The sequence below is a fragment of the Pistacia vera genome, unplaced genomic scaffold (genome assembly GCF_008641045.1).
Source record: "Pistacia vera cultivar Batoury unplaced genomic scaffold, PisVer_v2 Contig40, whole genome shotgun sequence".
NCBI classification, from domain to species: domain Eukaryota; kingdom Viridiplantae; phylum Streptophyta; class Magnoliopsida; order Sapindales; family Anacardiaceae; genus Pistacia; species Pistacia vera.
Window position 1 is genome coordinate 1,029,517 of NW_022196224.1, and position 26,805 is coordinate 1,056,321.

Genomic DNA, 26,805 nt, shown 5'->3' on the forward strand with positions numbered 1-26,805 from the left:
ATAATTGACATAAACATTAAAGACTGATCACTAAGACAAGAAGTTTTCTATAAGCCGATCACTGATATTTGTAGAGCAATTTAAGAATCCAGCATATGATTGTTTATACAAAGAAAATAAGTAAATAAGGCTACCACCGAGAAATAATAAAACTGAAATCATCTATTGGTACCCAATTGCGTGGAAGGCTGCAGCTTCCATTGGCAACGTTAATATCAACGACACCGATTATACGTTCATCGTAAGAAATTCTCGTCACATAGTACTTTCCTGGATGCAAATCTAGGATAGTTTTGTTGCTCTGGCAAAAAGTTCGTAGTGACGATCACCACATCCTACTGGATCGCTCTTTAGGCGAAAAGGGTAGCTTATTTTGTGATGTCTCCACATGAAGAAAAGCATGCTGGTTGAAGTTTTCCTGCTTGTATTTCACTGATGAAAGAAAGATCAACAAAGAAAACAGGAATTTTGAAAGAGCGATGGTTCTTCGCTCTTCATGATTCCTCCTTTCCTGAGATTTGAAAAAACAAATATGAATTGGAAGCTTGCGTGCATTATGGTTATGACAAAAACTAGATGGCGACTTAAAGACTAGAAATTATCTTTTTCTATACTTGTGTTTCATGTTAGTCAATGGTGAGAAATTTCTTCCAACAAAGACTTAACTAAAAAATGACCCACAGATCACAGTGGTCAGACGGCCAAATATAAAGTTAACTTTACCAAAAATAAATTTAAAAAAAAAAGGTAATTGATAATTAATTAAAGTTATAAATAAACCATCAACAGTCGTGTATAAGAAGGTCAGTTATCACAGATCCATCAAAGCTTATTAATCAACCAGTACCTATAGAGTTGACCGGATTTGGAGGAACACCGTCCAAAGACTTAAATTAATAGTGAGTTTGTCGTCTATTTTACTTAAAGTCTATAAACATGGCCATTGTGGTCCTGAAACTAATCAAAGAATATAACACGTTGGCCTATTAACTTCCTCTCAGCACACCAGATTGGAACGTTACTTAATATTTGATAGGAACCCCGAATTCTACTAGAATTTATGCTTAGATTTCCAAAACCAAAACACAAGACAGATGAAAGAAAACTTCTATATATTGTATTGATCTGAATTTAAGAATGGAAATATCATAGGTTCATGAACAAGCAAGCAAAAGTTAAAACAAATTGATAACACCAGCAATTCGAGGTGCTAGGAGCCTCCCACAATATCCCACCACAATATTCACTAGTATATCAAATTGTATCCATTTCAGCATCGGAAGAAACAAGGGCTTTGGAGGCATTTTCTAAGCTTTGCATATCACCTTCAAGCTTTGTATTACTATTGGCATTGAAGGCCTTTCTTTTGGATTCCATTGAATGCACCAAGTGCCACAATTGAAAGCTTCTTGGCAATTTCTTCATCTCCATCTGCCTCAATTTCTAAAGCAAATTCTTTACCTTGACTCACTTTGTTATATATCCACTCGAAAATAATTTGGCTTTGATTCTCATTGAAAGATCATATTTTTCTGACATCCACCATCTCTAACAACATCATTCCGTAGCTAAATACATCGGACTTGTAAGAAACTTCTCCAAGTTCCTGGGAATAGCTCCGGTGCTGCATATCCCGGAGTTCCTCTAGCTCACGGTCCTGGATATGATACTTTGATCCTTAGAGCATAGCTTAGCAAGCCCAAAATCTGAATTTTCGGCGAAGATTATGGTCTAGTAAAATTGTGAGGCTAATGTCAAAGTGAAGGATCCTCTAGTTGCATCCTTGGTGAAGGTACTCTATTCCACATGCAACACCTATTGCAATCGTTTGTAGCTTCTCCCACTCATAGACGATAGTTGATTCTTAATCTTTGAGAAGATAAACTTCTCAAGAGATCTTTGGCATGAACTCATAAGAAGCGTGCGACGTGCCCTTCTGAGCAAAATCCCAAAAGACGAACTATGTTAAAATGGTATATTCTATCGATGATAGCCACTTCATTGATAAATTTCTTCACCATTTCCTTTTGAATTTTCTGCCATCTTAACAGCAACTGGAATTCCATTAGAAAGTTTTTCTTTAGACACTTCCGTAACCACCTTGCCAAGTCTATGTTTTAAATTTACTGGTTATTTTATTTAGCTCACTGTAGTTATCTAGTTGGATTGAGGTCCTTTAGTCTTCCTGGAACTTCTCTACCTTTACTTGAATTTCCTTTTCCTGTTCAGATTTCCGAGATCTATAAACAAGAATATCACCAATGCTAAAACAACAAGGCCTCAATACATGTGGATTGGATACTGCAATTTTAACACATGACCTTGAGGATCTGCATTTCAAAAGAAAACAAAAATTACTCAGATTACGAATCATTTGAAGGTTGCTCGATGCATAGAGTATGACAAGAAATGAATTCATATTTTAGATGAAAAAAAGGCACAGAGGCTGAAATAAATTAACGATACAAAGTATATCAGAAAACGAGAGCTCTGTCTCAGCTGTTTTTGTGTTACGCAACACAACACAGATCGATAACACAATCAAACAAGAATACCAAGACACACAGGATTACCGTGGTTCACTTATCCTTTTAATGAAGCACATCCACGTTGAGCTCAGGAAGGTATAAGCTTGCTGCACTTACTATTACCACAAGAATCAGATTACACCCTTCCTACAATCTCCCAAAACCAGTACACATAAACTGCAATCAGCCTAATGAGATACCCAATGAGAATCCCTTACCCGAGGAACAACACTCTCGCCCGATGATTAAGATCCCTAACCACTCAACCTGATTCACACCAATAGCAAGAAGCTCTAACCTAACTTAGAAATCGCACGAAGGAAAAAACCCAAACAGTGTTCTACTCGTTTCTGCAAAAAAGTGAGTTATAATATGGTTGACTAAGTGCTGATTCTGGCCATCAGATTTGGTGTGTATCCTGCGGTTTAGATTCATTGGTTGCTTTCTAAAACAACGTCGTACTCCTTTACCTAAAACGACGCTGTTTCAGGCTTCCATTTTAACACTCCCACCTTGGAAGCACTAAAACAGCCTCTCTGTGCAGCTTGCTTGGTTTTAGTTCAGCATAGCTCTTTATCACTCCAGACTACTTGACATACACATAGGTTCAGCAGTGCTTGCCTTGGTTGGAGTGATTATCTTGGTACCCTATGTCTGCTGGATTTCTCCAGTAGGTACCTTCTTAAGTTCAATGATTCCTTTGCAACTTGATCCCTCCAACAGTGATAGCAGACATCCACGTGCTTAGTTCTTTCGTGATACACTGTGCTTAGATGGATCGCACTCTGCCTATCAGAGTACACTGTCACCTTCCCATCATTAGATTTTGCCTCTGTCAGGATTCCTTTTAGCCATAAGTCTTCTTTAATTGCATCAATTACTTGCAATGAACTCTGATTCTGTTGAAGACAAGGCTATAATGGGCTCATTTGCGACTTCCAGCTTATACAATTTCCACCAGTATAAAAATATGCTGTAGTTGATTTCCTGTACCCTTATCACCCACAAGTCAGCATCTACAAACCCACGATCATACATTGTCATTTACAGTATTCAAGCCCAACACACCATAGTACTGTTTATATATTTCAGCATCCATTTTAAGGCTATCCAATGCTCCATACCAGGTTAGACATGTCTACTTAACATGAAATATGGCAATGCTAATCTGACCAATACTTATCATGCATATATCAGTGACCCCACAACATTAGCAAATAGGACAGTGTAGAGTCATGAAAGTGACTCTATTTTGGTAAAAATACCCCATTTGTGATTAATTGAGTATTTGAGACATTAAAGAATTTATGAATTTATTCACGAAATCGCTTCCTCATATTTTTCTTATGATTTAACGGTGTTGGAATGATTTAGGAAAATATATGAGTTGATATTGGGTCGTGGTTTTATGGACTAAGGGTGATGTTTGTCTCATTTATGCTGTTTAGGGGTAAATGTCATATTTTAAGGGGCTAATTTTGTCACTTTTCAATTGTGTAGGGACTAAACTAAATTTACAATATGTTCTATAAAAAGAAAAAAGTGCAAATCGCGACTCATGGGGTCTGTTCTCTTCATTTTTTTTCTGGCGACCCTTCACCTTCTCCGATCAAGCTTCGGCGACAGGGTCTCTCCTTTCCCCGGCGACGACTCATCTCCCCCTTGCTCCTGGTCACCATCATCCCTCTATCACCACCGTGAACAAGCACCACCACGGCGTTTCATCTCTTCCATCGCGTCGTTTCATCTTCCCGTCCAGTTTTGGCTGTTTTCCGGTGACGATTCGGCTCCCCAAGGGTCCATCTCCCTTCCCACAGCCGGTCTACCTTTCTAGCTTCATCGCCGCGAAAACCGTCGGAATCCGTGATTTAGCCCACCGCGACTCTTATCTTCCAGGCCCAGATCCTGCTCATTTCCGGTGCTTCTCTACCTCCCCACAGACTGAACTCACCTCCATCATCAGAGCTTTCCATCGGTACCTTCGATCCTATTTCTCGCCACCCGTTTTTTTCGAGACCCTCGGAAATTAACGAGTTTTCCTACGAACCGCGGCTGTTCGTATTTCGGGCTGTCCGTTGGTCGTTTTCACCCCTCTTCGCATCATATCGCTGTCGGTTCCTCCTCCTCCTCGCCATGGTCACTCCGTTTCCACCGTTTCGGCTCCGTCATCACCACCATGAGCGCTAAGCTCCCTCCCGGTTGTCTGTTACGGCAAATACGAGATCGGGATTGACTCCACGACTCTCCTCTACACTCTCGACTAGTTGGATGAGCCCGATTATAGGATATTTTGGTAGTATTGTGCTTCGGTTATTATTTGGTTTTCTCGTTTCAATTGATTTCGATACTTTAATATGATTTTAGCATATTTGTGAGAATATTGTTGTCCATTATGATTTAATGTTTTCATAGAACTTGCTGAATGATAAACGTTGGTTTGGATAATTAATGATATATTGCTTTTCATTACTTCGCTCGATTGTAATTGAGTTGTGTTCGATTTAATTTAATTTCTCCTATTGTTGCGTTTATTGTGAAAGTTGTTTGATTGGATCTTACGTGTTGACAATGTATTTGTTAATCGCGTACCACTAGTGGTATTGCCTTGTGCGTTTTTCGAACGTTCAATGATAGTCTTTAAACCAATCGACTTGAGTGATCGAGTGAGACAGGATAATTATACCTAGAGTGTCGGGAAACCATTCTTTGATTTACCTTGCCTTGTAGGTTAGGGGATCGTAAAAAAAAAAAAAAAAAAAAAAACACAAAAAAAAAAAAAAAAAAAACAAAAAAAAAAAAAAAAAAAAAAAAAAAAAAAAAAAAAAAAAAAAGAGGTGGAGTAGAATTGTGTTCGTCGTCTCGGTCGAACCAAACCGTAACGGTAACATTTTTTATTATACAGTCTTTATTTTGTTTTAAATTGTCACTATTTCATTATTTGCATTTAGTCTATTTAGTTTCATTAACCTATTGCCAATTTCATTTCCGCTACTTAAAATACATTAGGTTGTTAGTCTTGCTCCTTGTGGATTCGATCCTGCTGACTGCTACTACGGTATTTAGGTTTAATTTTTAGATATGGGATAGACTCCATTCTCAATAGTTTTGACTCAGTTTTGGGGCATTGGGACTTACTAAGTATAAACTGATTGGTTAAGGGCATTGAGACCAGTTTGGCACTAGCCATGCCAAACTTTGTAACTAGTTTCAGTAAATAAGATTATTGCTGTAGCCTAAGTTCACACCTCTGTAACACCCCACTTGAGGTACGTACTTAAGATTTACTGTATTACTTAAATGTTCATTGATTCAGCTTCAATTGAGTTTGTATGTTGTCATGGTTGGTTGGTTGGTTGGCCTTTAATTAAATGGTTTGTTGCGTTAGTTAAGTGTTTGCCTTGATTTTTGGTTGAGACTTGGTGAATTTTTGAAATCCAGTCTTCATCGCAGCAATGAGGTGCTGCAACCACGATGTAGGTTCTGCCATGTTTCGCCAGGGTGACGGAAAGTTCTTCGCTGCGGGAAAGAGCCTAACAAAATGTTTAATGAATTTTCTAGAGAATTCTTCCTTTGGAGCACAATGACCATTCTACCCCTAATTAGCAGGAAAAATGGGGAGTGAAATGCAAGAAAATTTCATGGAGAATGTGTTAGTATTGGGGTGTGAGTGTAATGAATTAAAGGACAATGATGAAATTTCTAAGAAAGAGTAAGGGCAAAATGGGAAAGCATGTGTAAAATATGAGATAATAAGGATTTGATATTAGTAAACCCTTCATTCATTCTTCTTCGACCGCCTCTTCCATTCTCCATTTTCTCTCAAGTCTTCCTTCAAGCTTTAAAGAATTTTTTAGGGTTTTTAGTTGGATCTTGGTAGAGAATTGATCTAAGGCTTCCTAAGTAAGAATCTTTGCTATAGATGTGAAATTTACCTATAAAGGTGTTGAGGTCTTAATGTGTTATTGTTTTAAGGTGTAGAGAAAAGACATCTACCAAAGGAAAAAAGAAGATTTAGTGGAATCACACCATCACAAGGTAAGTAAATCCAACTCAAGCTAAAATTTAAGAACTCCTTGAGTAGAGATTTCTTTATGCATNTAGGGTCAAAATTGTTAATTACTATAAAATATATACCTATTTTTAATACTTTCGGAATTTCAATGGGGTCAAGCAGGGGTTAAAAAAAAAAAAAAAAATACTAATATGTATAATTTTAGATTTTCGTCCACCCTAACAAAAATTTCTAGATCTACTACTAATTGACCCTAGTGAATATACTTTGGCTATGCCCTGTCCACACGGCTCTCCTAGTGAAATCACAGGTCAAAACTTACTCTTCCATTATTGCAGGTATTGGGAGTGGAAAGTAGGGAATAGAAGGATTGTTATTTGTTATAATTTATCTTTTTTATTAATTTTAGATTTGATAATTAATTGTTTAAGAAAAGTTTAATTCGCGGACTAAAGTAGCAATCAATCTTCATATTATATTGTTTTTATTAATGAATATTAAAGTTCTACTTTATTAATAATTTGAGTTATTTAATTATGTGCATTATTATTGAGGCAACTAAACTAATATCTTTCTAAGAAATTCCCTTGTTCTTTATTAATAGTTTAGGCAACATTTGTTGCTCTACTAATGAGTTGATTTTAGTCATTTATACGGTAGTATAATTTCCTATGAAATTTCTCTACCACTCCTCATTCATAAATCATGTGTTTCGACAAACAATAATGCTAAACGTACAAACAAATCTTTTAATTTGTAATTTTATTTTGTTCAAACTTTGTGCATCCTTTTATGAGTGATGTTTTTCGAATATTGTATAGAATAATAGAAGCAATTGTAATATAATTTTTGTTATTCATATTGGGCCATAAAATAATAGGTTCAGGTGTAAACAAATGAAAAGCCCAGAGGAAAAAATTAAGGTCCAAGAAACAGAGCAAGCCTAAACTCATTCTTACAAGGAGTAACAGCTCATCCGCAAAAAGGTTGTTATAAGCTCATATCTAGAAGGTGGTAATAATCTACTACAGAGGAGAAGTTATAGCCCACTTAAAATGTAGTAAAATATTCAATCCGTTATTTTGTATTCGCAAAAATTATTGATATATATATATATAATGGAACAGGCAGCAACCCATTATTTTGCATAATACCTGAATCGGTTTCTAGCTTTTATATTCAAACAAAGGTATAGTTACGGTTGCATGTATTTAAATGTATTAAAAAAAAAAAAAATTAATGTAATAAAATAATCAATCCAGAACTTAATTGAATTTGGTTTCACTTGCCATTACATAGACGTATTTCAAAGACATAATTCCTTTCAAATATTCACTCGTGTATCAAATTGTATCCATTTCAGCATCGGATGAAACAAAGGGCTTTGGAGGCATTTTCAAGCTTTTGTATCACTATTGGCATTGAATGCACCAAAGTGCCTCAATTGAAACCTTCTTGGCAACTTCTTCATCTCCATCTGCCTCTCAATTTCTAAAGCAAATTCTTTACCTTGACTCACTTTGTTATATATCCACTCCGAAAAATAAATTTGGCTTTGATTCTCAATTTAAAGATCAAAAGTTTTCCCACATCCACCCATCTCTAACAACATCATTTCGTAGTTAAATACATCGGACTTGTAAGAAACTTCTCCAAAGTTTTTGGAGAACCTCTCGGGGGCTATATCTCCTGGAGTTCCTCTGGCCATTGTCATTGATATGATACTTTGATACTTAGAGAATAGTTTGGCAAGCCCAAAATCTGAAATTTTCCGGCAGAAATTATGGTCTAGTAAAATATTCCACAGGCAACACCTATTGCAATCATTTGTCGATGAGTTGATTCATTAATCTTCAAGAAGATGAACTAGATCCATTAGGCATGAACTTGTAAAGAAGCACGCGACGTGCCCCTTCTAAGGAAAATCCCAAAAGATGAACAATGTCTAAATGGTGTATCCTACCAATTGTAGCCACTTCATTGATAAATTTTCTCTATTTCCTTTTGAATTTTCTAACATCTTAACAGCAATCAGAATTCCGTTAAAAAGTTTTCCTCTGAAGACACTTCCATAACCACCTTGACCGAGTATGTGTTTAAATTTACTGGTTATTTTCTTAAGCTCACTATAACCCTATAAGTATATCTAGTTGGATTGAGGGTCCTGTAGTCTCCCTGGAACGTCTCTACCTTTGCTTGAATTTCCTTTTCCTTTTCAGATTTCCCAGATCTATAACCAAGAAATATCACCAACGCAAAAACAAGAAGGCCTCCAATACATGTAGATGTGGATACAGCAATTTCAACTCAAGGACCCCGAGGATCTGCATTTCAAAAGAAAAGAAAAAAATTCTCTCGGATTACAAACTATATGAAGGTTGCTCCATGCACAAAGTATAACAAAGAAATGAATTCCGATTTTAAATGACAAAAAGAGGAGCAGAGGCTGAAATAAATTAAAGATACAGAGTTTATCAGAAAACAGAGAGCTCTGTCTCACGTGGTTGCTCCAAAACAGATTGTTGAATTGCTTGTAATGTTGAAATGACAGAAATCCCCCGATTTCTCGCAGCCTTGGCATCCATATTGACACAACCCGCCCGAATTTCCTCATCCCGTAGGATCCGGGCGCTCCCACAAGACTCGAATACCCGAGAGTGCCATGTAGAAAAACTGCGAAACCTGTTTAAAGACATACTTTTCCTGAATAACATCATAGTATTTCCATTTCCAACATCTCAAAAAAAGACATGCAACATCTTTCGTTTTACAAAAGAAAAGAGTTAGGGAAACTTGTGGTATCAGGTTTTCCACTTATACTACACATTCCAAAATATGAAACAAAAGGAAATACATGAAGGAAAACATGAGTTCTTGAAACGAAAGTCCAAATTTTACAATGCGACATAAATATAAAACCCACATAAAAGATGTCAACGCGTGGCACAACCNGACTTTCAAGACTTACTATTTCAGACTTTCTATAAACTATTACTCATTACAACAAATAGCATGCAAACGTAGTTGTTCATAACATATTTTATCTTATTTAACAAAATCCCAGCAACTTACCAACACACTGCCCAACCTAATACACATCATTAAGAAACCAATTTAAAGCAATTCTTCTACAATAAAATATATCCCAAATCCAGCCGAAGCATAGGAGAACAAGCAACTCACACAAACTTCACATATAATCCAAAAACTCATCAAAACATTAACATGCAGACATAAGTCTCAAGCTTTTAAGAAAGATCTAATGACATGCAACACAAGACTAGATCTGATGCAGTATCACTCTTTCTATGTTCAGCCGAACACATGCAAGCAACGAGAGCCACAGTCAACAGTAAGTTGTATCAAACAGCATGAGATAATACATTCACTTAACAAGCAATCGAAAAAGTTTAGATTTTTGGAAAAGTTTTAAAGAAACCACTCACACAAAAAATTTAGCTCAACCCGAAATACCCAGCTGCCCCAAGCATCATCCTTCTCTTCACCTCACTTTCTCTCCCTCATTTATCTTTTTCTTTCCCTTCCTTCTTCGGCCGAACATTCTCTCTTCCTTCTTCCTTCTTTTCTCCCTTCTCTCTCTTCCTTTCTCTCTTTCTTTTATTTTTCTCGGTTTTCTTCTCCCCACTTTCTTCTTCTTCATTTGGGCGAGTAGCCCAAATTTATATAAAACAATTTTTTTTTCTTCTTATAATAGCCCCCAAATTCTCTTAATTCTAATATAACCCTGCCACATCATCTTTTCCCACATCATCTTTTCCTTGCAAAAACACCCAGATTTTGTGCCCTTGCTACATGCAAACCCAACAGTTTCCATTTCTTCGTTTTCACCACTAACCAAACTTTAAAATTTGACAGAAAAGTCCCTCCTTATAAACAAAACCAAAGGGAATATATATATTATTAGAATGGGGTTTTACACATATTCAAAATAATTTCATCTTAGCGTGATAGCTTTCTGCAGGTCAAATTCAGTCGAAACATCAAATGATTTGTATGTTCTGCAACTGAAGGAAGCGCATCCATTGATGTATCCCAATCTATTACATAAACATAAATTTTATCACAACTTACACACTCAACCGGTCCAGTAGCCCGAGATAAATCAATCATCTCAATGCAGTTCACTAAAGTTTTCCCCTACCAAAAAGGGAAGCAAATACAAGATGGTAAAATGTTGCAATAAAAATATATAGTGTAGCAAAAGTGCACTTTTCTTTTCGAAGTTGTAAAGACATAAAAAGATATCTCTGTTTCTTCAGATTCAATTCCTTGTTTACATTAAAAGCTCAACAAGCCCAGTTTTCCATTTAGAATTAGCTAGACTATAAATTAGTAGACAGAGTTTAAATATTGAACTATTTTTTCCCAAAAGGAAGTAAGGAATTCACAAAATTCTACCAATTCCACAAAGCTATTCCTACAGAAATTTCATGATCGTTTCACCTGGCTAAATTCTTCGACTTTACTTTCTTTCAAAATGGGATATTATCAAGAGAACCATTAAACATATACTCATATACAAGTTCAAGTGCATGTTTATATCTCTTACCACAGAATTATCAAATCCCATATCATTAGTGAATGAATCTGGAATTCAGTTAATAAGGCTTGAGTCCTCTTTAACATAATGGAAACATGTAAATAATTTCAGTCTTCTTTTAGCCGTTCGACTTTGGACGGTGAATCATTACTTTAAAGATACACAAATCAGCTACCAATATCAATTAAAGATGAACTTCAAATGGTGAATCATTACACTCCTTGTACATAAGTAATCAAAATTTTCACTAGAGTACTACACAAAGACAGCCATAGTGTACGGAACAAAACAAAAGTAGCTTTTATTTTACTTACACATTCCATTGGCAAAATTAAACACTATCATTATATGAGCATTCCTCCAATATTGATTCAGATCCCAGCCATTCTGTTGAAGATTCTGATTGAACCACTCTAATAGAGTTATGCTGAGAAGAAGAAAAAAAAGGCTTAGGCGGCATTTGCAAGTTGTTAATGCTCCCCGCTAACATTTCCATAACTTTGATCATTGAGGGACGATCTGACGCTCTCACTTGTATGCACCATAATCCAATGTGCAGAGTTTTTTGCTAATTAGCTTCAATTTCTGTTACATCCAAAGCTCTAAATCTCCTCCTTATTGATGGTCATATGCCCATGATGGGAAGTATGCTTTGCTTGAAGACAGCATATATGTCAGAATTCCTCCTTCCTCCAACCATTTCCAACAACACATCCCGAAACTATAAACATCTGACTTTTTAGAAATGGCTCCAAAACCCTTGAAATTAACTCGGAGCTATGTACCTCTGTCCCTCTTGCAACACTAATGGTTAAAAATCATTTCTTTGGGGTAGAACTTTGCAAGACCGAAATCTGCGATTTTTGGAGTGAAGTTGTGGTCTAGGAGGTATTGTGAGGCTTGATGTCAAATGAAGAATGCACACATCACATCCCCATGAAGATATCTTATCCCACGAGCTATTCCTAATGCGATTTCATGTTTTTCTCCCAACTAAAGATTGAGTTTCATCTCCCTTTGAGAAGATATGTTATCAAGGGATCCATTAGGCATATACTCTAGACAAGTGCACGTTTAGAATCCTCAAAACAAAATCCCACCAATAACTAATGACATGGTGAATTCTACCGATTGTAGAATTCGTTGATGAATTCTGAACACTGAACTTGGAATTTTCAAGCATTTTAACGCAATTAAGAAACCAGTATAAGTTGTCCTTTATAAACTGATCCAAAGCCACCTTGGCCTAGTTTGTCTTTGAAGTTGTTTGTCACTGCAATTAGCTCAGCATAAGAGTACCTGTGGCATCCAGGATTGTTGATTCTGCAGGAGTTTTTCCAATTTATCTTCTTTCTTCCACGTTGTTCCATTGTGAATAGGTACACAATTAAACTACCGCAGGGATTAATCTAAGTATAATAACCGTGCAAGCCAGGAAATGAAAAAGTATTTCAATGTATTAGACATCAGTCAGAGAATTAAAAATAGGAACTCCAGCATATGTAGAAACCACACAAACAGAAAGTAAGCAAGGATAAATCATAAGATTCAAAAAACTTGAAATTTTGTTATTGTTTTATTTGATTCAAAAAGAATGTATCGTTTTTTATCAGGTTAAATCCAAATTCCAAAACCAATATTTGATTTGCAATTTAGAGAGAGAAGAGATCAAAAAAGAGATTTGAAATTAAAATTACAATTTTTTTAGAAATTTACGGTCTGTTGATTTCAGTAGGTGTAATTTTGTTAATTTATAAGGTTTGCAAAGTTATGTCAAATGTCAGGCACGGAGAGATATGGAGGGGCTCTGATGAAATGTCTTTGCACTCTCAAGATTATGTTAATAGTGTTATAACCTCACAGTAATAGATAACTTTATTAAAACATTTACAGACATATTTGAAAATAACAAGAATTCAGCTATGAAATTATACCGATATGATCATCCCAAGACATTCGGAAACGAATACTAGCAATTCAACAACAAATTATAATTGCCAAAAGGGTGAAAGAGATAAAAATTATGGGTAGGTTATATGCGTGACTATGGGAGAGGTATTAAATCCTTAGGAAAAAAAAAACATTACACCATCAAATCATGTGTAGAAAGATAAGCTCAATTACCAATATATTTGTAGAGTATTCATCATCGTAAGAGCATAATAAACAGCTGCCTGCAATTCTGCATATAACTGACCACTGAGTTAAAACCTGATTTCAGAACTGCGATGGCTTCATAAGAAGGATTTTTCCCATCTGCTTCAGTATAGGAACCGTTTGAAATGAACGAGCAGTGAATGACTTTGGAAGATCAGATTTTTTTAAGTAGCCACCATAATTGACAAAACGTTATAAGACTGATCACTAAAACAAGGAAGTCTTCTATAAGCGAATCACTGATATCTGTAGACAATTTAAGAATCTAGCAAATGCCTTCATAGAAGAAGGATTAAGAAAAAAAAAGCTACCACGAAGAAATAATTTGCTGACGTCGAGTTGTATGGAAGGCTGCAGCTTCCATTGGCGAAGTTAATTCAACGACATGATTATAGTTCATCTAAGAAATTCTCGTCACATAGTACTTTCCTGAATGAATTCTAAGGTAGTTTTGTGCTCTGGCAAGAAAGTTCGAAGTCACGATCACCACATCCTACTGGATCGCTCTTTAGGCGAAAAGGGTAGCTTATGTTTGTGATGTTCCACATGAAGAAGAGATGCTTGTTGAAGTTTTCCTGCTGTATTTCATGTGAAGAGAAAGATCAACAAAGAAAACAGGAAATTTGAAAAGACTGATGGTTTCTGCTCTTCATGATTCCTCCTCTCTTGAGATTTGAAAAAACAAATATTAATTGGAAGCTTGCGTGCAGGGTATGACAAAACTAGATGGACGACTTAAAGATTTAGAAATTATCTTTTTCTATACGTTGTGTTTCATATTAGTCAATGGTCGAAAATTTCTTCCAACAAAGACTTAACTAAGGATGACCCACAGATCACGTGGTCAAGACGACCAAATATAAAGTAACTTTACCAGAAATGAATTTTAAAAAAAAAAAAATAAAAAAAAAAAAAAAAAAAAGGTAATTGATAATTAATTAAAAGTTATAAATTAAACCATAAACAATCATGTGTATAAGAAGGTCATGTATCACAGATCCATCAGAGCTTATGTAACTTTAATTATTATAAATCTCCATTATTTTCACATCACAAATTGACATATTCCTTGAGTTAGATTGTTAGTTATATCCAGGATGAGAAGTTGTAAACTAATCCCAAAACAACAGAAGCCCTAAACATTTTTACAGGAATCAAGGACTCTAAAACATATTTTAAAGTAATTTTGTGACTTTAGTCACAATCACTATATGCTTTTAGGCATTTAAATATTATGTAGAGGGGTTAACTTGAAATTTTTTACTGAATTATTAAGTCAACCAGTACCTACAGAGGTGACACGATTTAGAGAAACACTGTCCAAAGGACATTAGATTAATGGTGAGTGATGAAATTATTAATCAAATTGTCGTCTATTTTACTTAAAGTCTATTAACATGGCCATTGTGGTCTTGAAACTAAATACAAAGAATATAACACGTCGGGCCCTATTAAACTTCCATTGAGCACACCAGGTTGGAACGTTACTTAATATTTGATAGGAACCCCGAATTCTACTAGAATTTAGCTTAGATTTCCCAAACCAAAACACAAGACAAATGAAAGAAAACTTCTATATAATGTATTGATCTGAATTTAAGAATGGAAATATCAGTAAGTTCATGAACAAGCAAGCAAAAGTTAAAACAAACTGATAACACTAGAAATTAGAGGTGCTAGGAGCCTCCCACTACAAATATTCAATAGTATATCAAACCTCTCAGCATCGGAAGAAACAAAGGGCTTTGGAGGCATTTCTAAGCTTTGAATATCACCTTCAAGCATTTGTATTACTATTGGCATTGAAGGCCTTTCTGTTGGATTCCATTGAATGCACCAAAGTGCTACAATTGAAAGCTTCTTGGCAATTAGTTGTCTATTTTACTAAAAGTCTATAAAGATGGCCATTGTGGTCCTGAAACTAGATACAAAGGATATAACACGTCAGGCCTTATTAAACTTCCTCTCAGCACACCAGATTGGAACATTACTTAACATTCAATCCTAAAATTTCTAGACTGAACACAACAACACATATATTGCGTGTTTCAAAATACATGAGAGATTATCACCAAAAATGAAAAGAAAAAGAATATTAAAACTGCAATAAATTCTAAAAAGACCCGAAAAAAAATAAATGTAATTCGATAATCAATCCAGAACTTAATCTGAATTTGGTTTCACTTGCCATTACAAGGAGAAGAATGAATGAACTTTTATACATAGACGTATTTCAAAGACATATATCCTTTTAAATATTCACTAGTATATCACATTGTATCCATTTCAGCATCGGAAGAAACAAAGGGCTTTGGAGGCATTTCTAAGCTTTGTATATCACCTTCAAGCATTTGTATTACTATTGGCATTGAAGGCCTTTCTGTTGGATTCCATTGAATGCACCAAAGTGCCACAATTGAAAGCTTCTTGGCAATTTCTTCATCTCCATCTGCCTCAATTTCTAAAGCAAATTCTTTACCTTGACTCACTTTGTTATATATCCACTCGGGAAAATAAATCTGGCTTTGATTCTCAATTGAAAGATCAATATTTTTCCGACATCCAACCATCTCTAACAATATCATTCCGTAGCTAAATACATCGGACTTGTATGAAACTTCTCCAAAGTTCCTAGAGAACAGCTCGGGTGTTGTATATCCTGGAGTTCCTCTGGCCGCGGTCATGGATATGATACTTTGATCCTTAGAGCATAGCTTAGCAAGCCCAAAATCTGAAATTTTCGGGCGAAGATTATGGTCTAGTAAAATATTGTGAGGCTTAATGTCAAAGTGAAGGATCCTCTGGTTACATCCTTGGTGAAGGTACTCTATTCCACGTGCAACACCTATTGCAATCGTTTGTAGATTCACTAATCTTTGAGAAGATAAACTTTTCAAGAGATCCATTTGGCATGAACTCATAAAGAAGTGCGCGACGTGTTTCCTTCTGAGCAAAATCCCAAAAGACGAACAATGTTAAAATGGTGTATCCTACCGATGATAGCCACTTCATTGATAAATTCTTCACCGTTTCCTCTTGAATTTTCTAACATCTTAACAGCAACCGGAATTCCATTAGAAAGTTTTCCTCTAAAGACACTTCCATAGCCACCTTGACCAAGTCTCTGCTTAAATTTACTGGTTATCTTCTTAAACTCACTGTAAGTATATCGAGTTGGATTGAGGGTCTTGTAGTCTTCCAGGAACTTCTCTACCTTTACTTGAATTTCCTTTTCCTGCTCAGATTTCCGAGATCTATAAACAAGAAATATCACCAATGCAAAAACAACAAGGCCTCCAATACAGGTGGATGTGGATACTGCAATTTTAACTCCAGGACCCCGAGGATCAGCATTTCAAAAGAAAAAAGTAAACATAAAAAAATAAGCTCAGATTACAAACGATTTGAAGGTTGCTCGATCCACAGAGTATAACGAAGAAATGAATTCAGATTTTAGATGAAAAAAAGAGGCTGAAATAAATTAAAGATAACAGAGTATATCAGAAAACAGAGAGCTCTGTCTCACGTGGTTCTTTCAAACAGACTGTTGAATTGCTTGTAATGTTGAAACGACAGATATCCCCTAATTTCTCGCAGCCTTGGCATCCATATTCAAAATCTTTCCATTCTAAGCCGACTTCTGGTGTGCTCGAATCCCTCATGAGAGCTTTCAGCAGATCAAATTCAGTAACATTAAATGATTTGTATGTTGTGCAAGCTGAAGGAAGCTCATCGATGTATGTATCAGAATCTATGACATAAACAAATTTTTTATCACCACTGACACACTCAATCGGTCCAATAGCCCCATATAAATCAACAGTCTCAGTGCAGTTCACTAAAATTTTCCCCGACTGAAATTGAGAAGGGAAGAAAAAAAATTTGGAGTTTGTGATATTAAGAGAGAGAAGACTTTGTATTGGGCATGTGGTCTCTTGCACATCTCTAATGGTGATAATGCTGTCACGATAAGAAATTTCTTGGACATAGTAATCACTGGAAGATGACGGAAGATGCAAGATAGTGTTGTTATTTGAGCATGATAATTCAAACCCTTCATGGCCACAAAAATTTGGCTGAGTATTGTGTCTAAAAGGAAATCTGATGGTTGGACCCTTTTCGCTGCAATTTGTAATTGGACAAAATTCAGATGTAATGTTTCCACCTGAAGTTTTGGATTCTGAGCAAGGTAAGAGAAGCAAGAGGATTATACTCGGCAAAAGGGAATTGAAGAGAGAAAAGGAGAGAGAGAGATAGAGTTTCTGCATTGCTGAAAAACTGCAATGCAATAATTTTCCTTCAGCTTCATTAAAAGAATAATTTTCTTTAGTCAACTAATCAGAACCCCACAAGATAGAATAATTAATATCTTCTGACTATTCCACACAAGTAATTGGACTCTAAATTATGAATGGGCTCTAAAATATGAATGCGTTAGGCAGGAGTAGTCCACACGGATGATTGGACTCTAAATATGAACTGGTGGGGCAGGAGTTCTGAATATGTTATTGGATGAGGCCTGAGGGCATAATATTTGCTTTCTGTGAGCGATAATGTTTCATAGAATTTCAATATCTCAAAAGATTGACATGCAAATAAAGGTAAGAAAATAGATGAAGATTTTGTTTTATTATGACACATTTCAATGACAAAGCTATACATCAGTATCATTACACGAGTTTTCCTCCACTATTGAATCGGATTCTAGCAACTCCGTTGAAGAATGATCAGATTGAACCTCTCTCATAGAGTTATGTTGAGAAGAAGAAAAGAAAGGCTTAGGTGGCATCTGCAAGTCGTCAATGCTTCCTTCTAACATTTCCATAACTTTGATCATTGAAGGACGATCCGCCGGCGTCACTTGAATGCACCATAACCCAATTATACAGAGTTTTTTGGCTATGACATCTTCAGTTTCAGAAACATTTGGGAGCTCTAAATCTTCTCCTTCAATTATTCGGTCATATACCCATGACGGAAAGTATGCTCTACTTGAATGAGTTGCCTTCATGACAGAATTCCTTCTTCCTCCAACCATTTCCAACAACAACATCCCAAAGCTATAAACATCTGACTTGCAAGAGACAGCTCCAAAATTCCTTGAAATTAACTCAGGGGCTATGTAACCTATTGTTCCTCTTGTAGTGCTTACTGACACAAAATCATTCTCTTTCGGATAAAATTTTGCAAGGCCGAAATCTGCAACTTTTGGGATGAAATGATCGTCTAACAGGATATTATGAGGCTTAATGTCGAAATGAAGAATGCAGACATCACAACCTCCATGTAGATACTCAATTCCACGAGCTGTTCCTAAAGCAATCTCATGGAGTTTCTCCCAGCTAAATGATTGCCTTTTGCTTTCTTTCGAAAAGATATACCTATCAAGAGATCCATTAGGCATAAACTCGTATACAAGTGCACGGTTAGATCCCTCTGAACAGAATCCTACCAACTTTACAACATTAACATGGTGAATTCTACCGATTGTAGAGACTTCATTTATGAATTCCTCACCACTGAACTTAGAGTTTTCCAGCAACTTAACAGCAATCAAGGAACCTGTATGAAGTTGTCCTTTATAAACTGATCCAAAGCCCCCTTGGCCTAATTTGTCTCTGAAGTTGTTTGTCACTGCCATTAGCTCAGAATAAGAGAACCTTTTAGGCATCCAGGATTGCTGTTTGTGCAGAAATTTCTCCACATTGTCAACTGTCTTCCGTGTTGCTCTACATTTGTGGATCAGGAACGCGAATAAAACTAACGGAGCAATGATAAATCTAGCAATAAGATGTAGTACCACTGCAAGCTCTGTAGGTAAAGAGAAAGCTATTAATTGAAGGTTTTAGTAGTATGCAACACAATATAAATAATGCCGGTGAGGAAATTATACCCAAGAGATACTGTGCTGAAATGAAATAAACATTCTGCGATAGATAAAAATCTGCACAAGTATAGTAGAAACAAAATGTTAAGTAGTGCTGTTTCTATACAGGATTGGACAACACAAATAAATCAAAGAAGTCACTGCTTATGGAGGAAGAGAAGCTTACAAGTGTTTTCTGGGCAAGTTAAAGTGTCCACATTCAAAAAGCAAAAGCTACCAGCATCAACACAATTCTTGCACTCAACTGACCAGTGAAGTTCAAAGCCTGCTTCAAGCAACTTCCTGATGGTTTCGTAAGAAGAAAACTGTGCATCTGTACGAAGGATAGGAACCACTGCAATGAAATAGCATAAGTCTGGCAGTTCAGATAAACTTCTACCCCCATAATTGACATAAATTTGAGATTGATTTGTACTCAAACAAGGAACTCTTTGATAATTCGAATCATTGATATTGCCGGAGCAGTTCATATAATTGGCATAGGTGTATCGATCAGCTACTTGGAATCCTTGAAAGCCATTATCATAGTTGAATATGCTTCTGAAAATTTCTTGTCGCAGAAATTTGTTTGGAAGGCTGCAGCTTCCATTGGCTAAGTTAACATCAACAACACTGATCACTTGATCATTGTAGGAAATTCTCTTCACATAATACTGCCCTGAATAGAGTTGCAGGATGGTTTTGTTGTTCTGACAGGAAAGTTTATAGTCTGGATCGCCACAAACGACTGGATCGCCCTTCAGGCGAAAAGGGTAGCTTATGTTTTTGATGTCTCCACATGAAGAAGAACACACTAGTACAAGTTTTCTCGCTTGTATTTCAGCAATGAACAGAAAGATCAACAAAGAAAACAGAATAGTTGAGAGAGTTAAAGATTCTTCCCTTTTCATGATTCCTCCTAATACTTTTAATTTCAATAAATTGGAGAAATGCAATATGCTTGTGCGACAGTGTACCGCACCGCCATGTTTGAATAGATAATGGAAGACACAGAGTAGGTAGAAAACTTTGACTTTTGAGGTTGCAGAAAAATAAGTAACACTAAAATAAATTAAAAGGTTATCTATAAATGAGACTACAATTATTGAGGGACCCTTAGTCCTGGAAATTAGAATTCCTAACTGTGTCCACTGACAGTGTTTTATACAGAGGACAAAACACAAGAAGGCCAAAAGAGAACAGAAAAATCAAATTTATCCTCTTTAGGAGTTCATTAGGACTAGTCCAGTCATTCGTCCAAAATATCTCAATTTAGTTATGGGATCTCAAGCCTTATAAACTAAATCCATGGTCCACTCGCTAGCGATATTAAATGTGACGTATATAAAAACTTAATAAGATTCCTAATGAATTCGCCAAAGTGAGTCCATTTGGTGAGAAAGCAAATAGAAGATGTGGACTGTCTTCAGGACTAATCAACTCCTATCAAATAGAATTGACTTTGAAGATCCAAGCTGCCGACATTAACGACTACACAGAAGTATTTTCTAAGGTGCTACAAACATTAAATTTTGAACTTTCAATTTTCAACAGTGGACTTTAGTTTAACTCTAACATAGAGTTATAGAAATTAACCCAAATAGATCAAACTAGTAAATAGAGGAGCAGAATTGGTTCTTTATAAGCATAATCAAGCATCTCAAATTTAGTATGTCACTACAATGATGTCTTTAATATATCAATTTTAATCCATTTCAACATCTGAAGAAAAAAAAGGCTTCGGAGGTATCACCTTCAAGCATTTGTATTACTATTGCCATGGAAGGCCGCTCTGTCGGATTCCATTGTATGCACCAAAATGCCACAATAGCAAGCTTCTTGGCAATTTCATCATCTCCATCTACCTCAATCTCCAAACAGAGCTCTTCTCCTAAGCTCACTTTGTTGTATATCCATTCGGAAAAGTAAATTTGGCTTTGATTTTCAACTGTAAGAGAGAGATTCGTGGTTTTTCTCTTCATTTTTCTTTTGTGAGATAATGGGAACATTAAAAAAAAAAAAAAAAAAAAAAAAAACCTGTGGTTTGGGCTTAGCAAACCCTAACCCCGCGCGCCCCCCGCCCCCCCCCTCCCCCCAATCTTTCGGAAATAACATTTAGGGAGAGCGCCCAAGGTTTAGGGAGAGCGCCCAAGGTTTGATAAAATGACACTTTTCTACACTTTGTTAGGCTCTGTTAATATTTTCTGTTAATATTTGATTGAAAATATAAAAATACCCTTAAATAATTTATTTTTTAATTAAAATTTAATTAAATCAAAGTCTTTACTTGATTATTTATTAATTCAAGTATAAAGATATTTTTTTTTCTTTGTTTATTTAATTAATTAGGAATATTAATTTTTTATATTAATTAGGAAAAATGAAAAACATTATAAATTTAATAGATTATTGAATAATAGTGATGAGATATTGATGACATTTAACTTTAAACAATTTCATAGCATTACTCCTAATTTTTTAGGTGAAACTAACTATTTTTTGTTTTTTGACTTTTTAGCTAATTAAAAATTTATAAAGTCAAAATTTTAAGGGTACTTTCATCTTTTTAATAAAATATTAACAGAAAACATAACATAACCTAACGAATGGTGGGAAAGTGTCATTTTGTCAAATCTTAGGTGGGAAAATGTCGTTCTCCCTAACATTTATCCCCTTGTTGTTTGTTAGACTGTCGTTACAAAATTTCTGTTAAACTAAACCATTAAAAGGACATAAACGTATTTATACAAAAATTAATAATTAAAATAAAAAAAAAAAATAAAGAATATGATGTTTTTAGTAGATCTATTTCCTTTATTAACCTAAATACCCAATATTGCTGACCCATTCTATCTCAGAGTAATACTACACTTACAAAGAAATTTTACAAAGATCTTCGTACAAAGTGAGATGGTCATTTTTTGCCATCTCATTTTGTATGGAAATCTTTATAAGATTACTTTGTAAGTATAGTATTATTGCTCTTATCTCTCCCACCACCATCGTCTTTATTTGCAGCAGCCAATCCCCATTCCCCGGCAACCCAACTTCCCAACCCCAACCACCAAACCCAGCGCGTTTGGGTGTTTTCTTTTTTTTTTTTTTTTTTATCCATGCTTTCATGCTTTCATTCTCCATTTTCATTAGTTTGGGTGGTAGTTGAATCTTGGAAAGTTGAGATGTGGTGTAATTTAATAACACGTGAAGGTGCTTATTTTGGTTTTCTCTGCAGTATGGTGTTGAGTTTGTGGTGATGGTTTAGGGGTGGGCTGTGGTGTGGGTGCGATGGAGATGGGTTTGGATCGGGGTACGGTGGTGGTGGGAGGTGAAATGATCATGAAATTTCTTTAGGAATAGCTCATGGAATTGGTAGAATTTTGTGAGTTCCTTCCTTTTGATGAATCTAATTCAATCTCCATCGCAGAGATACGTTGAGAAGAAGTAAAGAACAACTTTGGAGGCATTTATAGGTCGTCAATGCTCCCTTCCAACATTTCCATAACTTTAGTCATGGAGGGACGATCTGCTGGCTTCACTTGAATGCACCATAACCCAATTATACACAGTTTTTTGCTATGACAACTTCAATTTCAGAAACATTTGGGAGCTGTAAATCTCTTCTACTATTTATCTGGTCATATACCCATGATGGAAAGTATGCTCTGCTTGAACCAAATGCCTGCATATTATAATTCCCTCTTCCTCCAACCATTTCCAACAACAACATCCCAAAGCTATAAACATCTGAATTGAAAGAAATTGTTCTGAAATTCCTTGAAATCAACTCAGGAGCTATGTATCCTATAGTTCCTCTTGTAGCACTAACCGAAACAAAATCATTTTCCTTGGCGTAAAATTTTGCTAGTCCGAAATCTGAGACTTTTGGATGAAATGATTGTCTAACAGGATATTGTGAGGCTTAATGCGAAATGAAGAATGCAGACATCACAACCTCCATGTAGATACTCCATTCCACGAGCTTTCCTAAAGCAATCTCAGGAGTTTCTCCAGCTAAATGATCGCCTTTTGCTTCTTTCGAAAAGATATACCTACCAAGAGATCATTAGGCATAACTGTATCAAGTACACGGTTAGACCCTCTGAACAGAATCCTACCAAATTTACAACATTAACATGGTGAATTCTACCGATTGTAGAGACTTCATTGAATTCCTTGCCACTGAACTTAGAGTTTTCAGCAACTTAACAGCAGCAAGGAAACTGTATAAGGTGTCCTTTATAAACTGATCAAAGCCCCCTTGGCCTAATTTGTCTCTGAAGTTGTTTGTCACAGCCATTAGCTCAGAATAAGAGTACCTTTTAGGCAGTCAGGAGCTTGTGTGTGCAGAAATTTCCACATTTCGACTGTCTTCCGTGTTGCTCTACATTTGTTAAAAATATACAACAATATGACTTTGGAGCAAATATAAATCTACATATAAGAACCACTGCAAGCCATATCAAAGAAAAACTCAAATACACGCAAGAGATATAAATTTCAATTCCAAACATCTCCCCGGCACAATTAGATCAGGTTTCCAGTATATCCTGCATAAGCACAATTAATAAAAATTAGCACAGGCATGTCTTGGAGAACGAATCGGAATCCCAGCAAACAAATCGTACCTAGCAGGAAAGGTGCTAGCGATTGAACCATAAATTTCAGAAAGTATGAGAGAAATCTCTAAACTATCTGCATAAGCGGACAAGAAATACGAATTTACTTATAATATAAAGAAATCAGGGAGATGATTCTCAAAATTATTTTCATATAAGATTGAAAATTAGTAATCAATCAGCATTAAAACTATCAATTTTAAGCGGAAAGATTAGCTTACTAAGAGGTCCTGTGTAGCATTTATCAGTTCGCAATAACCACCAGCTTTAGTACATATGGCATTCAATGACCATGTAAGATCGATGCCGGACTTCAGCAACTTCCGGATGACTTCATAAGGACGTATTACCCACGTGAATTACTGGAACCATTGAAATGAACAAGCAAGTAGAACGACTTTGGAAGATCAGAAATTTCTTAAAGTAGCCACCATAATTGACATAAACATATAAGACTGACACAAAACAAGGAAGTCTTCTATAAGCCGAATCACTGATAGTTGTAGAACAATTAAGAATCTAGCAAATGACTGTTCATAGAAAGAAGAGTTAAGAAAATAAAAGCCATCGAAATCATTAATTGATGCAAAGTTGTATGGAAGGCTGCAGCTTCCATTGGCCAAGTTAATATCAACAACCCTGATTATAGTTCATCATAGAAATTCCCGTCACATAGTGCTTTCCTGAAAAAATTCTAGGATAGTTTTGTTGCTCGGCAAGAAAGTTCGAAGTCACAATCACCACATCTACGGATCGCTCTTTCAGCAAAAAGGGTAGCTTATGTTTGTGATGTCTCCACATGAGAAGAGCATGCTTGTTGAAGTTTTCCTGCTTGTATTCACTGATGAAGAGAAAGATAACAAAGAAACAGGAAATTTGGAATAGCTGATGGTTCTTCCTCCTCATGATTCCTCCTCTCCTGAGATTTGGATAAACAATATTAATGGAAGCTTGTGTGCATTATGGTTATGACAAAACTACATTTTTATACGTTGTGTTTCATGTTGTCAATGGTTCGAAATTCTTCCAACAAAGACTAAAGTAAGAGATGACCCACAGATCACAGTGGTCAAGACGTGCAAAATAAGATTAACTCAAACCATAAGAGTCTGTGATTAATTTACTGGTTATTTTCTTTGGCTCACTGTAAGCTAATCTAGTATGATTGAGGGTACTATAGTCTTCCAGGAATTCTCTACCTTTACTTGAATTTATTTTTCCTTTTCAGATCTATAAACAAGAAATATCACCAATGCAAAAACCACAAGGCCTCCAATACGGGTGGATGTGGATACTGCAATTTTAACCCCAGGACCGGAGGATCTGCATTTCAAAAGAAAAAAAAAAAAATTAGCTCAGATTACGAATGATTTGAAGGTTGTCGGTGCACAGAGTATAACAAAGAAATGATAATCAGATTTTGATGAAAAAAAAGAGGAGCAGAGGCTGAAATAAATTAAAGATACAGAGATATCAGAAAACAGAGGCTTGCTCACGTGGTTGTTTTAAACAGATTGTTGAATCCCTTTGTAATGTTGAAAGGGATTTTCGCAGCCTTGGCATCCATATTCAAAATCATTCATCCTACGACGACTCTTGGTGTGCTCGAATCCCTCACAATAGCTTCAGCAGATCAAATTCAGTCGAAACATCAAATGATTTGGTCTTTGATGTTTTTAGTAAATCCATTCACTTTATTAACCTAAATACCCAATATTACTAACCCCATTCTATCTCTCCCACCGCCCCCACCCCACCAGCCTCCGTTTTAATTGCAGCAGCCAATCCCCATTTCCCGGCAACCAACCACCAGCAGCGGCGCGTTTGGGTGTTTTCTTTTCTTTCTTTCCCTTCCTCCCCCCTACCAAAAAAAATTTGGGGGGTGGTAGAATCTTGGGAAGTTGAGTGTGATCTCATTTAATAACAGTGAAAGTGCTTATTTGGTGTCTCTGAGATATGGTCTTGAGTTTGTAGGGTTGCTTATTGGTTTTTGTTGGCCTTGCCATAGAGATATGGTAGTAACTAATTTAATTTTTAATGGTGATTTGGTTTGTGTTGCTTGGTTAGGGTGGGCTGTGGTGTGAGTGTGATGGAGTTGGGTTGGGATGGGGTACGGTGGTGGTGGGATGGTGGCCGATGGGTGCATGGTGGAGGTGGGGTCGGTTTTGGTTGAGGTGATGAGTTTCAGCCGCTGATTGTGTAGGAGTTGATGGGTTTGCAATTTTGGGTTGGGGTTTTTTTTTTTTTTTTTTATTTTAATTTTATTTTAAGAAATAAATAAACATATTTTAAACACTGTTTTGTGGTTCTTTGTGTAGAAAATTGATGGTAGGTATTGGTACCGTTTGTATTCTGGGTTTGAGGGTTTTTTTTTTTTTTTTTGTTTCTAGAGTCGAATTTCAGTACTCTGTCATGGTCAAGAGCTACACGTTAAAATGGCTATTTTATCTTTGGTGTATCTTTTGTTATTTTTGAAACCTCAGGGGCAATTTTTTAATTAACTTAAAGCTCAGGGGTGGCTAAAAACCCGAAAGATAATATGATATAGGGGTGAAATTTCATGTATCATTCCTGAAAGAAACACACAAGTTAAAAGTCTTTCTTGGAGATTAATTTTCGAAACATATGTGGAGACTATACTGTTGAAGGGTGAAGCCCAAAACGATGTCGTTGGGTACTGCTTAAACAATATCGTTTCATAAGAAAGCTTCAAGATTGAACCTGATCGGTTATTGCTTGCTAAATCTAACAGCCAAGGTTCTTCAGCAGTATGAGTATAAAAGAAGATCCTTTAGTCGAATTTTACAGCCTTTACACTCTCAGTTTTGAGATTGTATTCTTCTTTGTTAGGGTTTCTGATTTCTTGCTTTCTCATAGACTTGTAATCTTGTGCGATTGCTGTAATCGTGTTTGAGGGCTATGTTTCCTTCAGGTTGTGAGAATCTGGGTTAGTATTCTCATATAGGAAAGGTTACGGGTGAGTAGGGATGAGCCACGAGCCGAGTAGCTCGGCTCGTCCCAAGCTCGAGCTCGACTCGAAATCAGTCGAGTCAAGCTCGAGCTCG

The 26,805-nt window shown here is 36.1% G+C and overlaps 3 protein-coding genes across 5 annotated transcripts in view; all 3 read right to left on the reverse strand.

The window, feature by feature from the left end:
- LOC116141621 (LEAF RUST 10 DISEASE-RESISTANCE LOCUS RECEPTOR-LIKE PROTEIN KINASE-like 2.5) overlaps positions 1–25,573 on the reverse strand; it is a 44,352-nt gene extending 18,779 nt beyond the window's left edge. Inside the window, exons 1-3 of one of the 3 annotated variants that reach the window (XR_004129821.1) lie at positions 25,237–25,311; positions 24,940–25,063; positions 24,290–24,659 (exon numbers count right to left, since the gene is read on the reverse strand). Coding sequence is in view for 1 of the 3 variants with exons in the window: in XM_031427096.1 (XP_031282956.1) it covers positions 24,991–25,063; positions 25,237–25,303 (140 nt within the window). In the remaining 2 variants the exon portion in view is untranslated. Of the gene's footprint in view, positions 1–24,289; positions 24,660–24,939; positions 25,064–25,236 lie in introns of those variants that run through there. The other 2 variants (XM_031427096.1, XM_031427097.1) reach the window with 2 other exon arrangements.
- LOC116141623 (rust resistance kinase Lr10-like) lies at positions 15,404–17,541 on the reverse strand. Its single transcript, XM_031427099.1, is given in 4 exon segments — positions 15,404–16,114; positions 16,116–16,198; positions 16,200–16,606; positions 16,785–17,541. Coding segments are annotated over 4 exon segments (1,818 nt in total). The 5' UTR covers positions 17,527–17,541; the 3' UTR covers positions 15,404–15,528.
- LOC116141622 (rust resistance kinase Lr10-like) lies at positions 17,861–20,218 on the reverse strand. Its single transcript, XM_031427098.1, has 3 exons — positions 19,312–20,218; positions 19,152–19,202; positions 17,861–19,069 (listed from the first exon to the last, which is right to left on the reverse strand). Exons 1-3 carry the CDS (start codon positions 20,033–20,035, stop codon positions 17,913–17,915), a joined length of 1,932 nt encoding a protein of 643 aa, XP_031282958.1. The 5' UTR covers positions 20,036–20,218; the 3' UTR covers positions 17,861–17,912.
- Positions 25,574–26,805: the final 1,232 nt, after the last annotated feature.

What these genes read in the sequence shown, in the direction of transcription:
- LOC116141622 (XM_031427098.1), bottom strand. Translation starts at nt 20,035, where the DNA reads ATGAAAAGGGAAGAATCTTTAACTCTCTCAACTATTCTGTTTTCTTTG. An exon ending in AACTTGCCCAGAAAACACTT is followed by an intron (nt 19,203 to 19,311) that starts GTAAGCTTCTCT and finishes ATACTTGTGCAG; the next exon opens with ATTTTTATCTATCGCAGAAT. An exon ending in TTCAGCACAGTATCTCTTGG is followed by an intron (nt 19,070 to 19,151) that starts GTATAATTTCCT and finishes CTTTACCTACAG; the next exon opens with AGCTTGCAGTGGTACTACAT.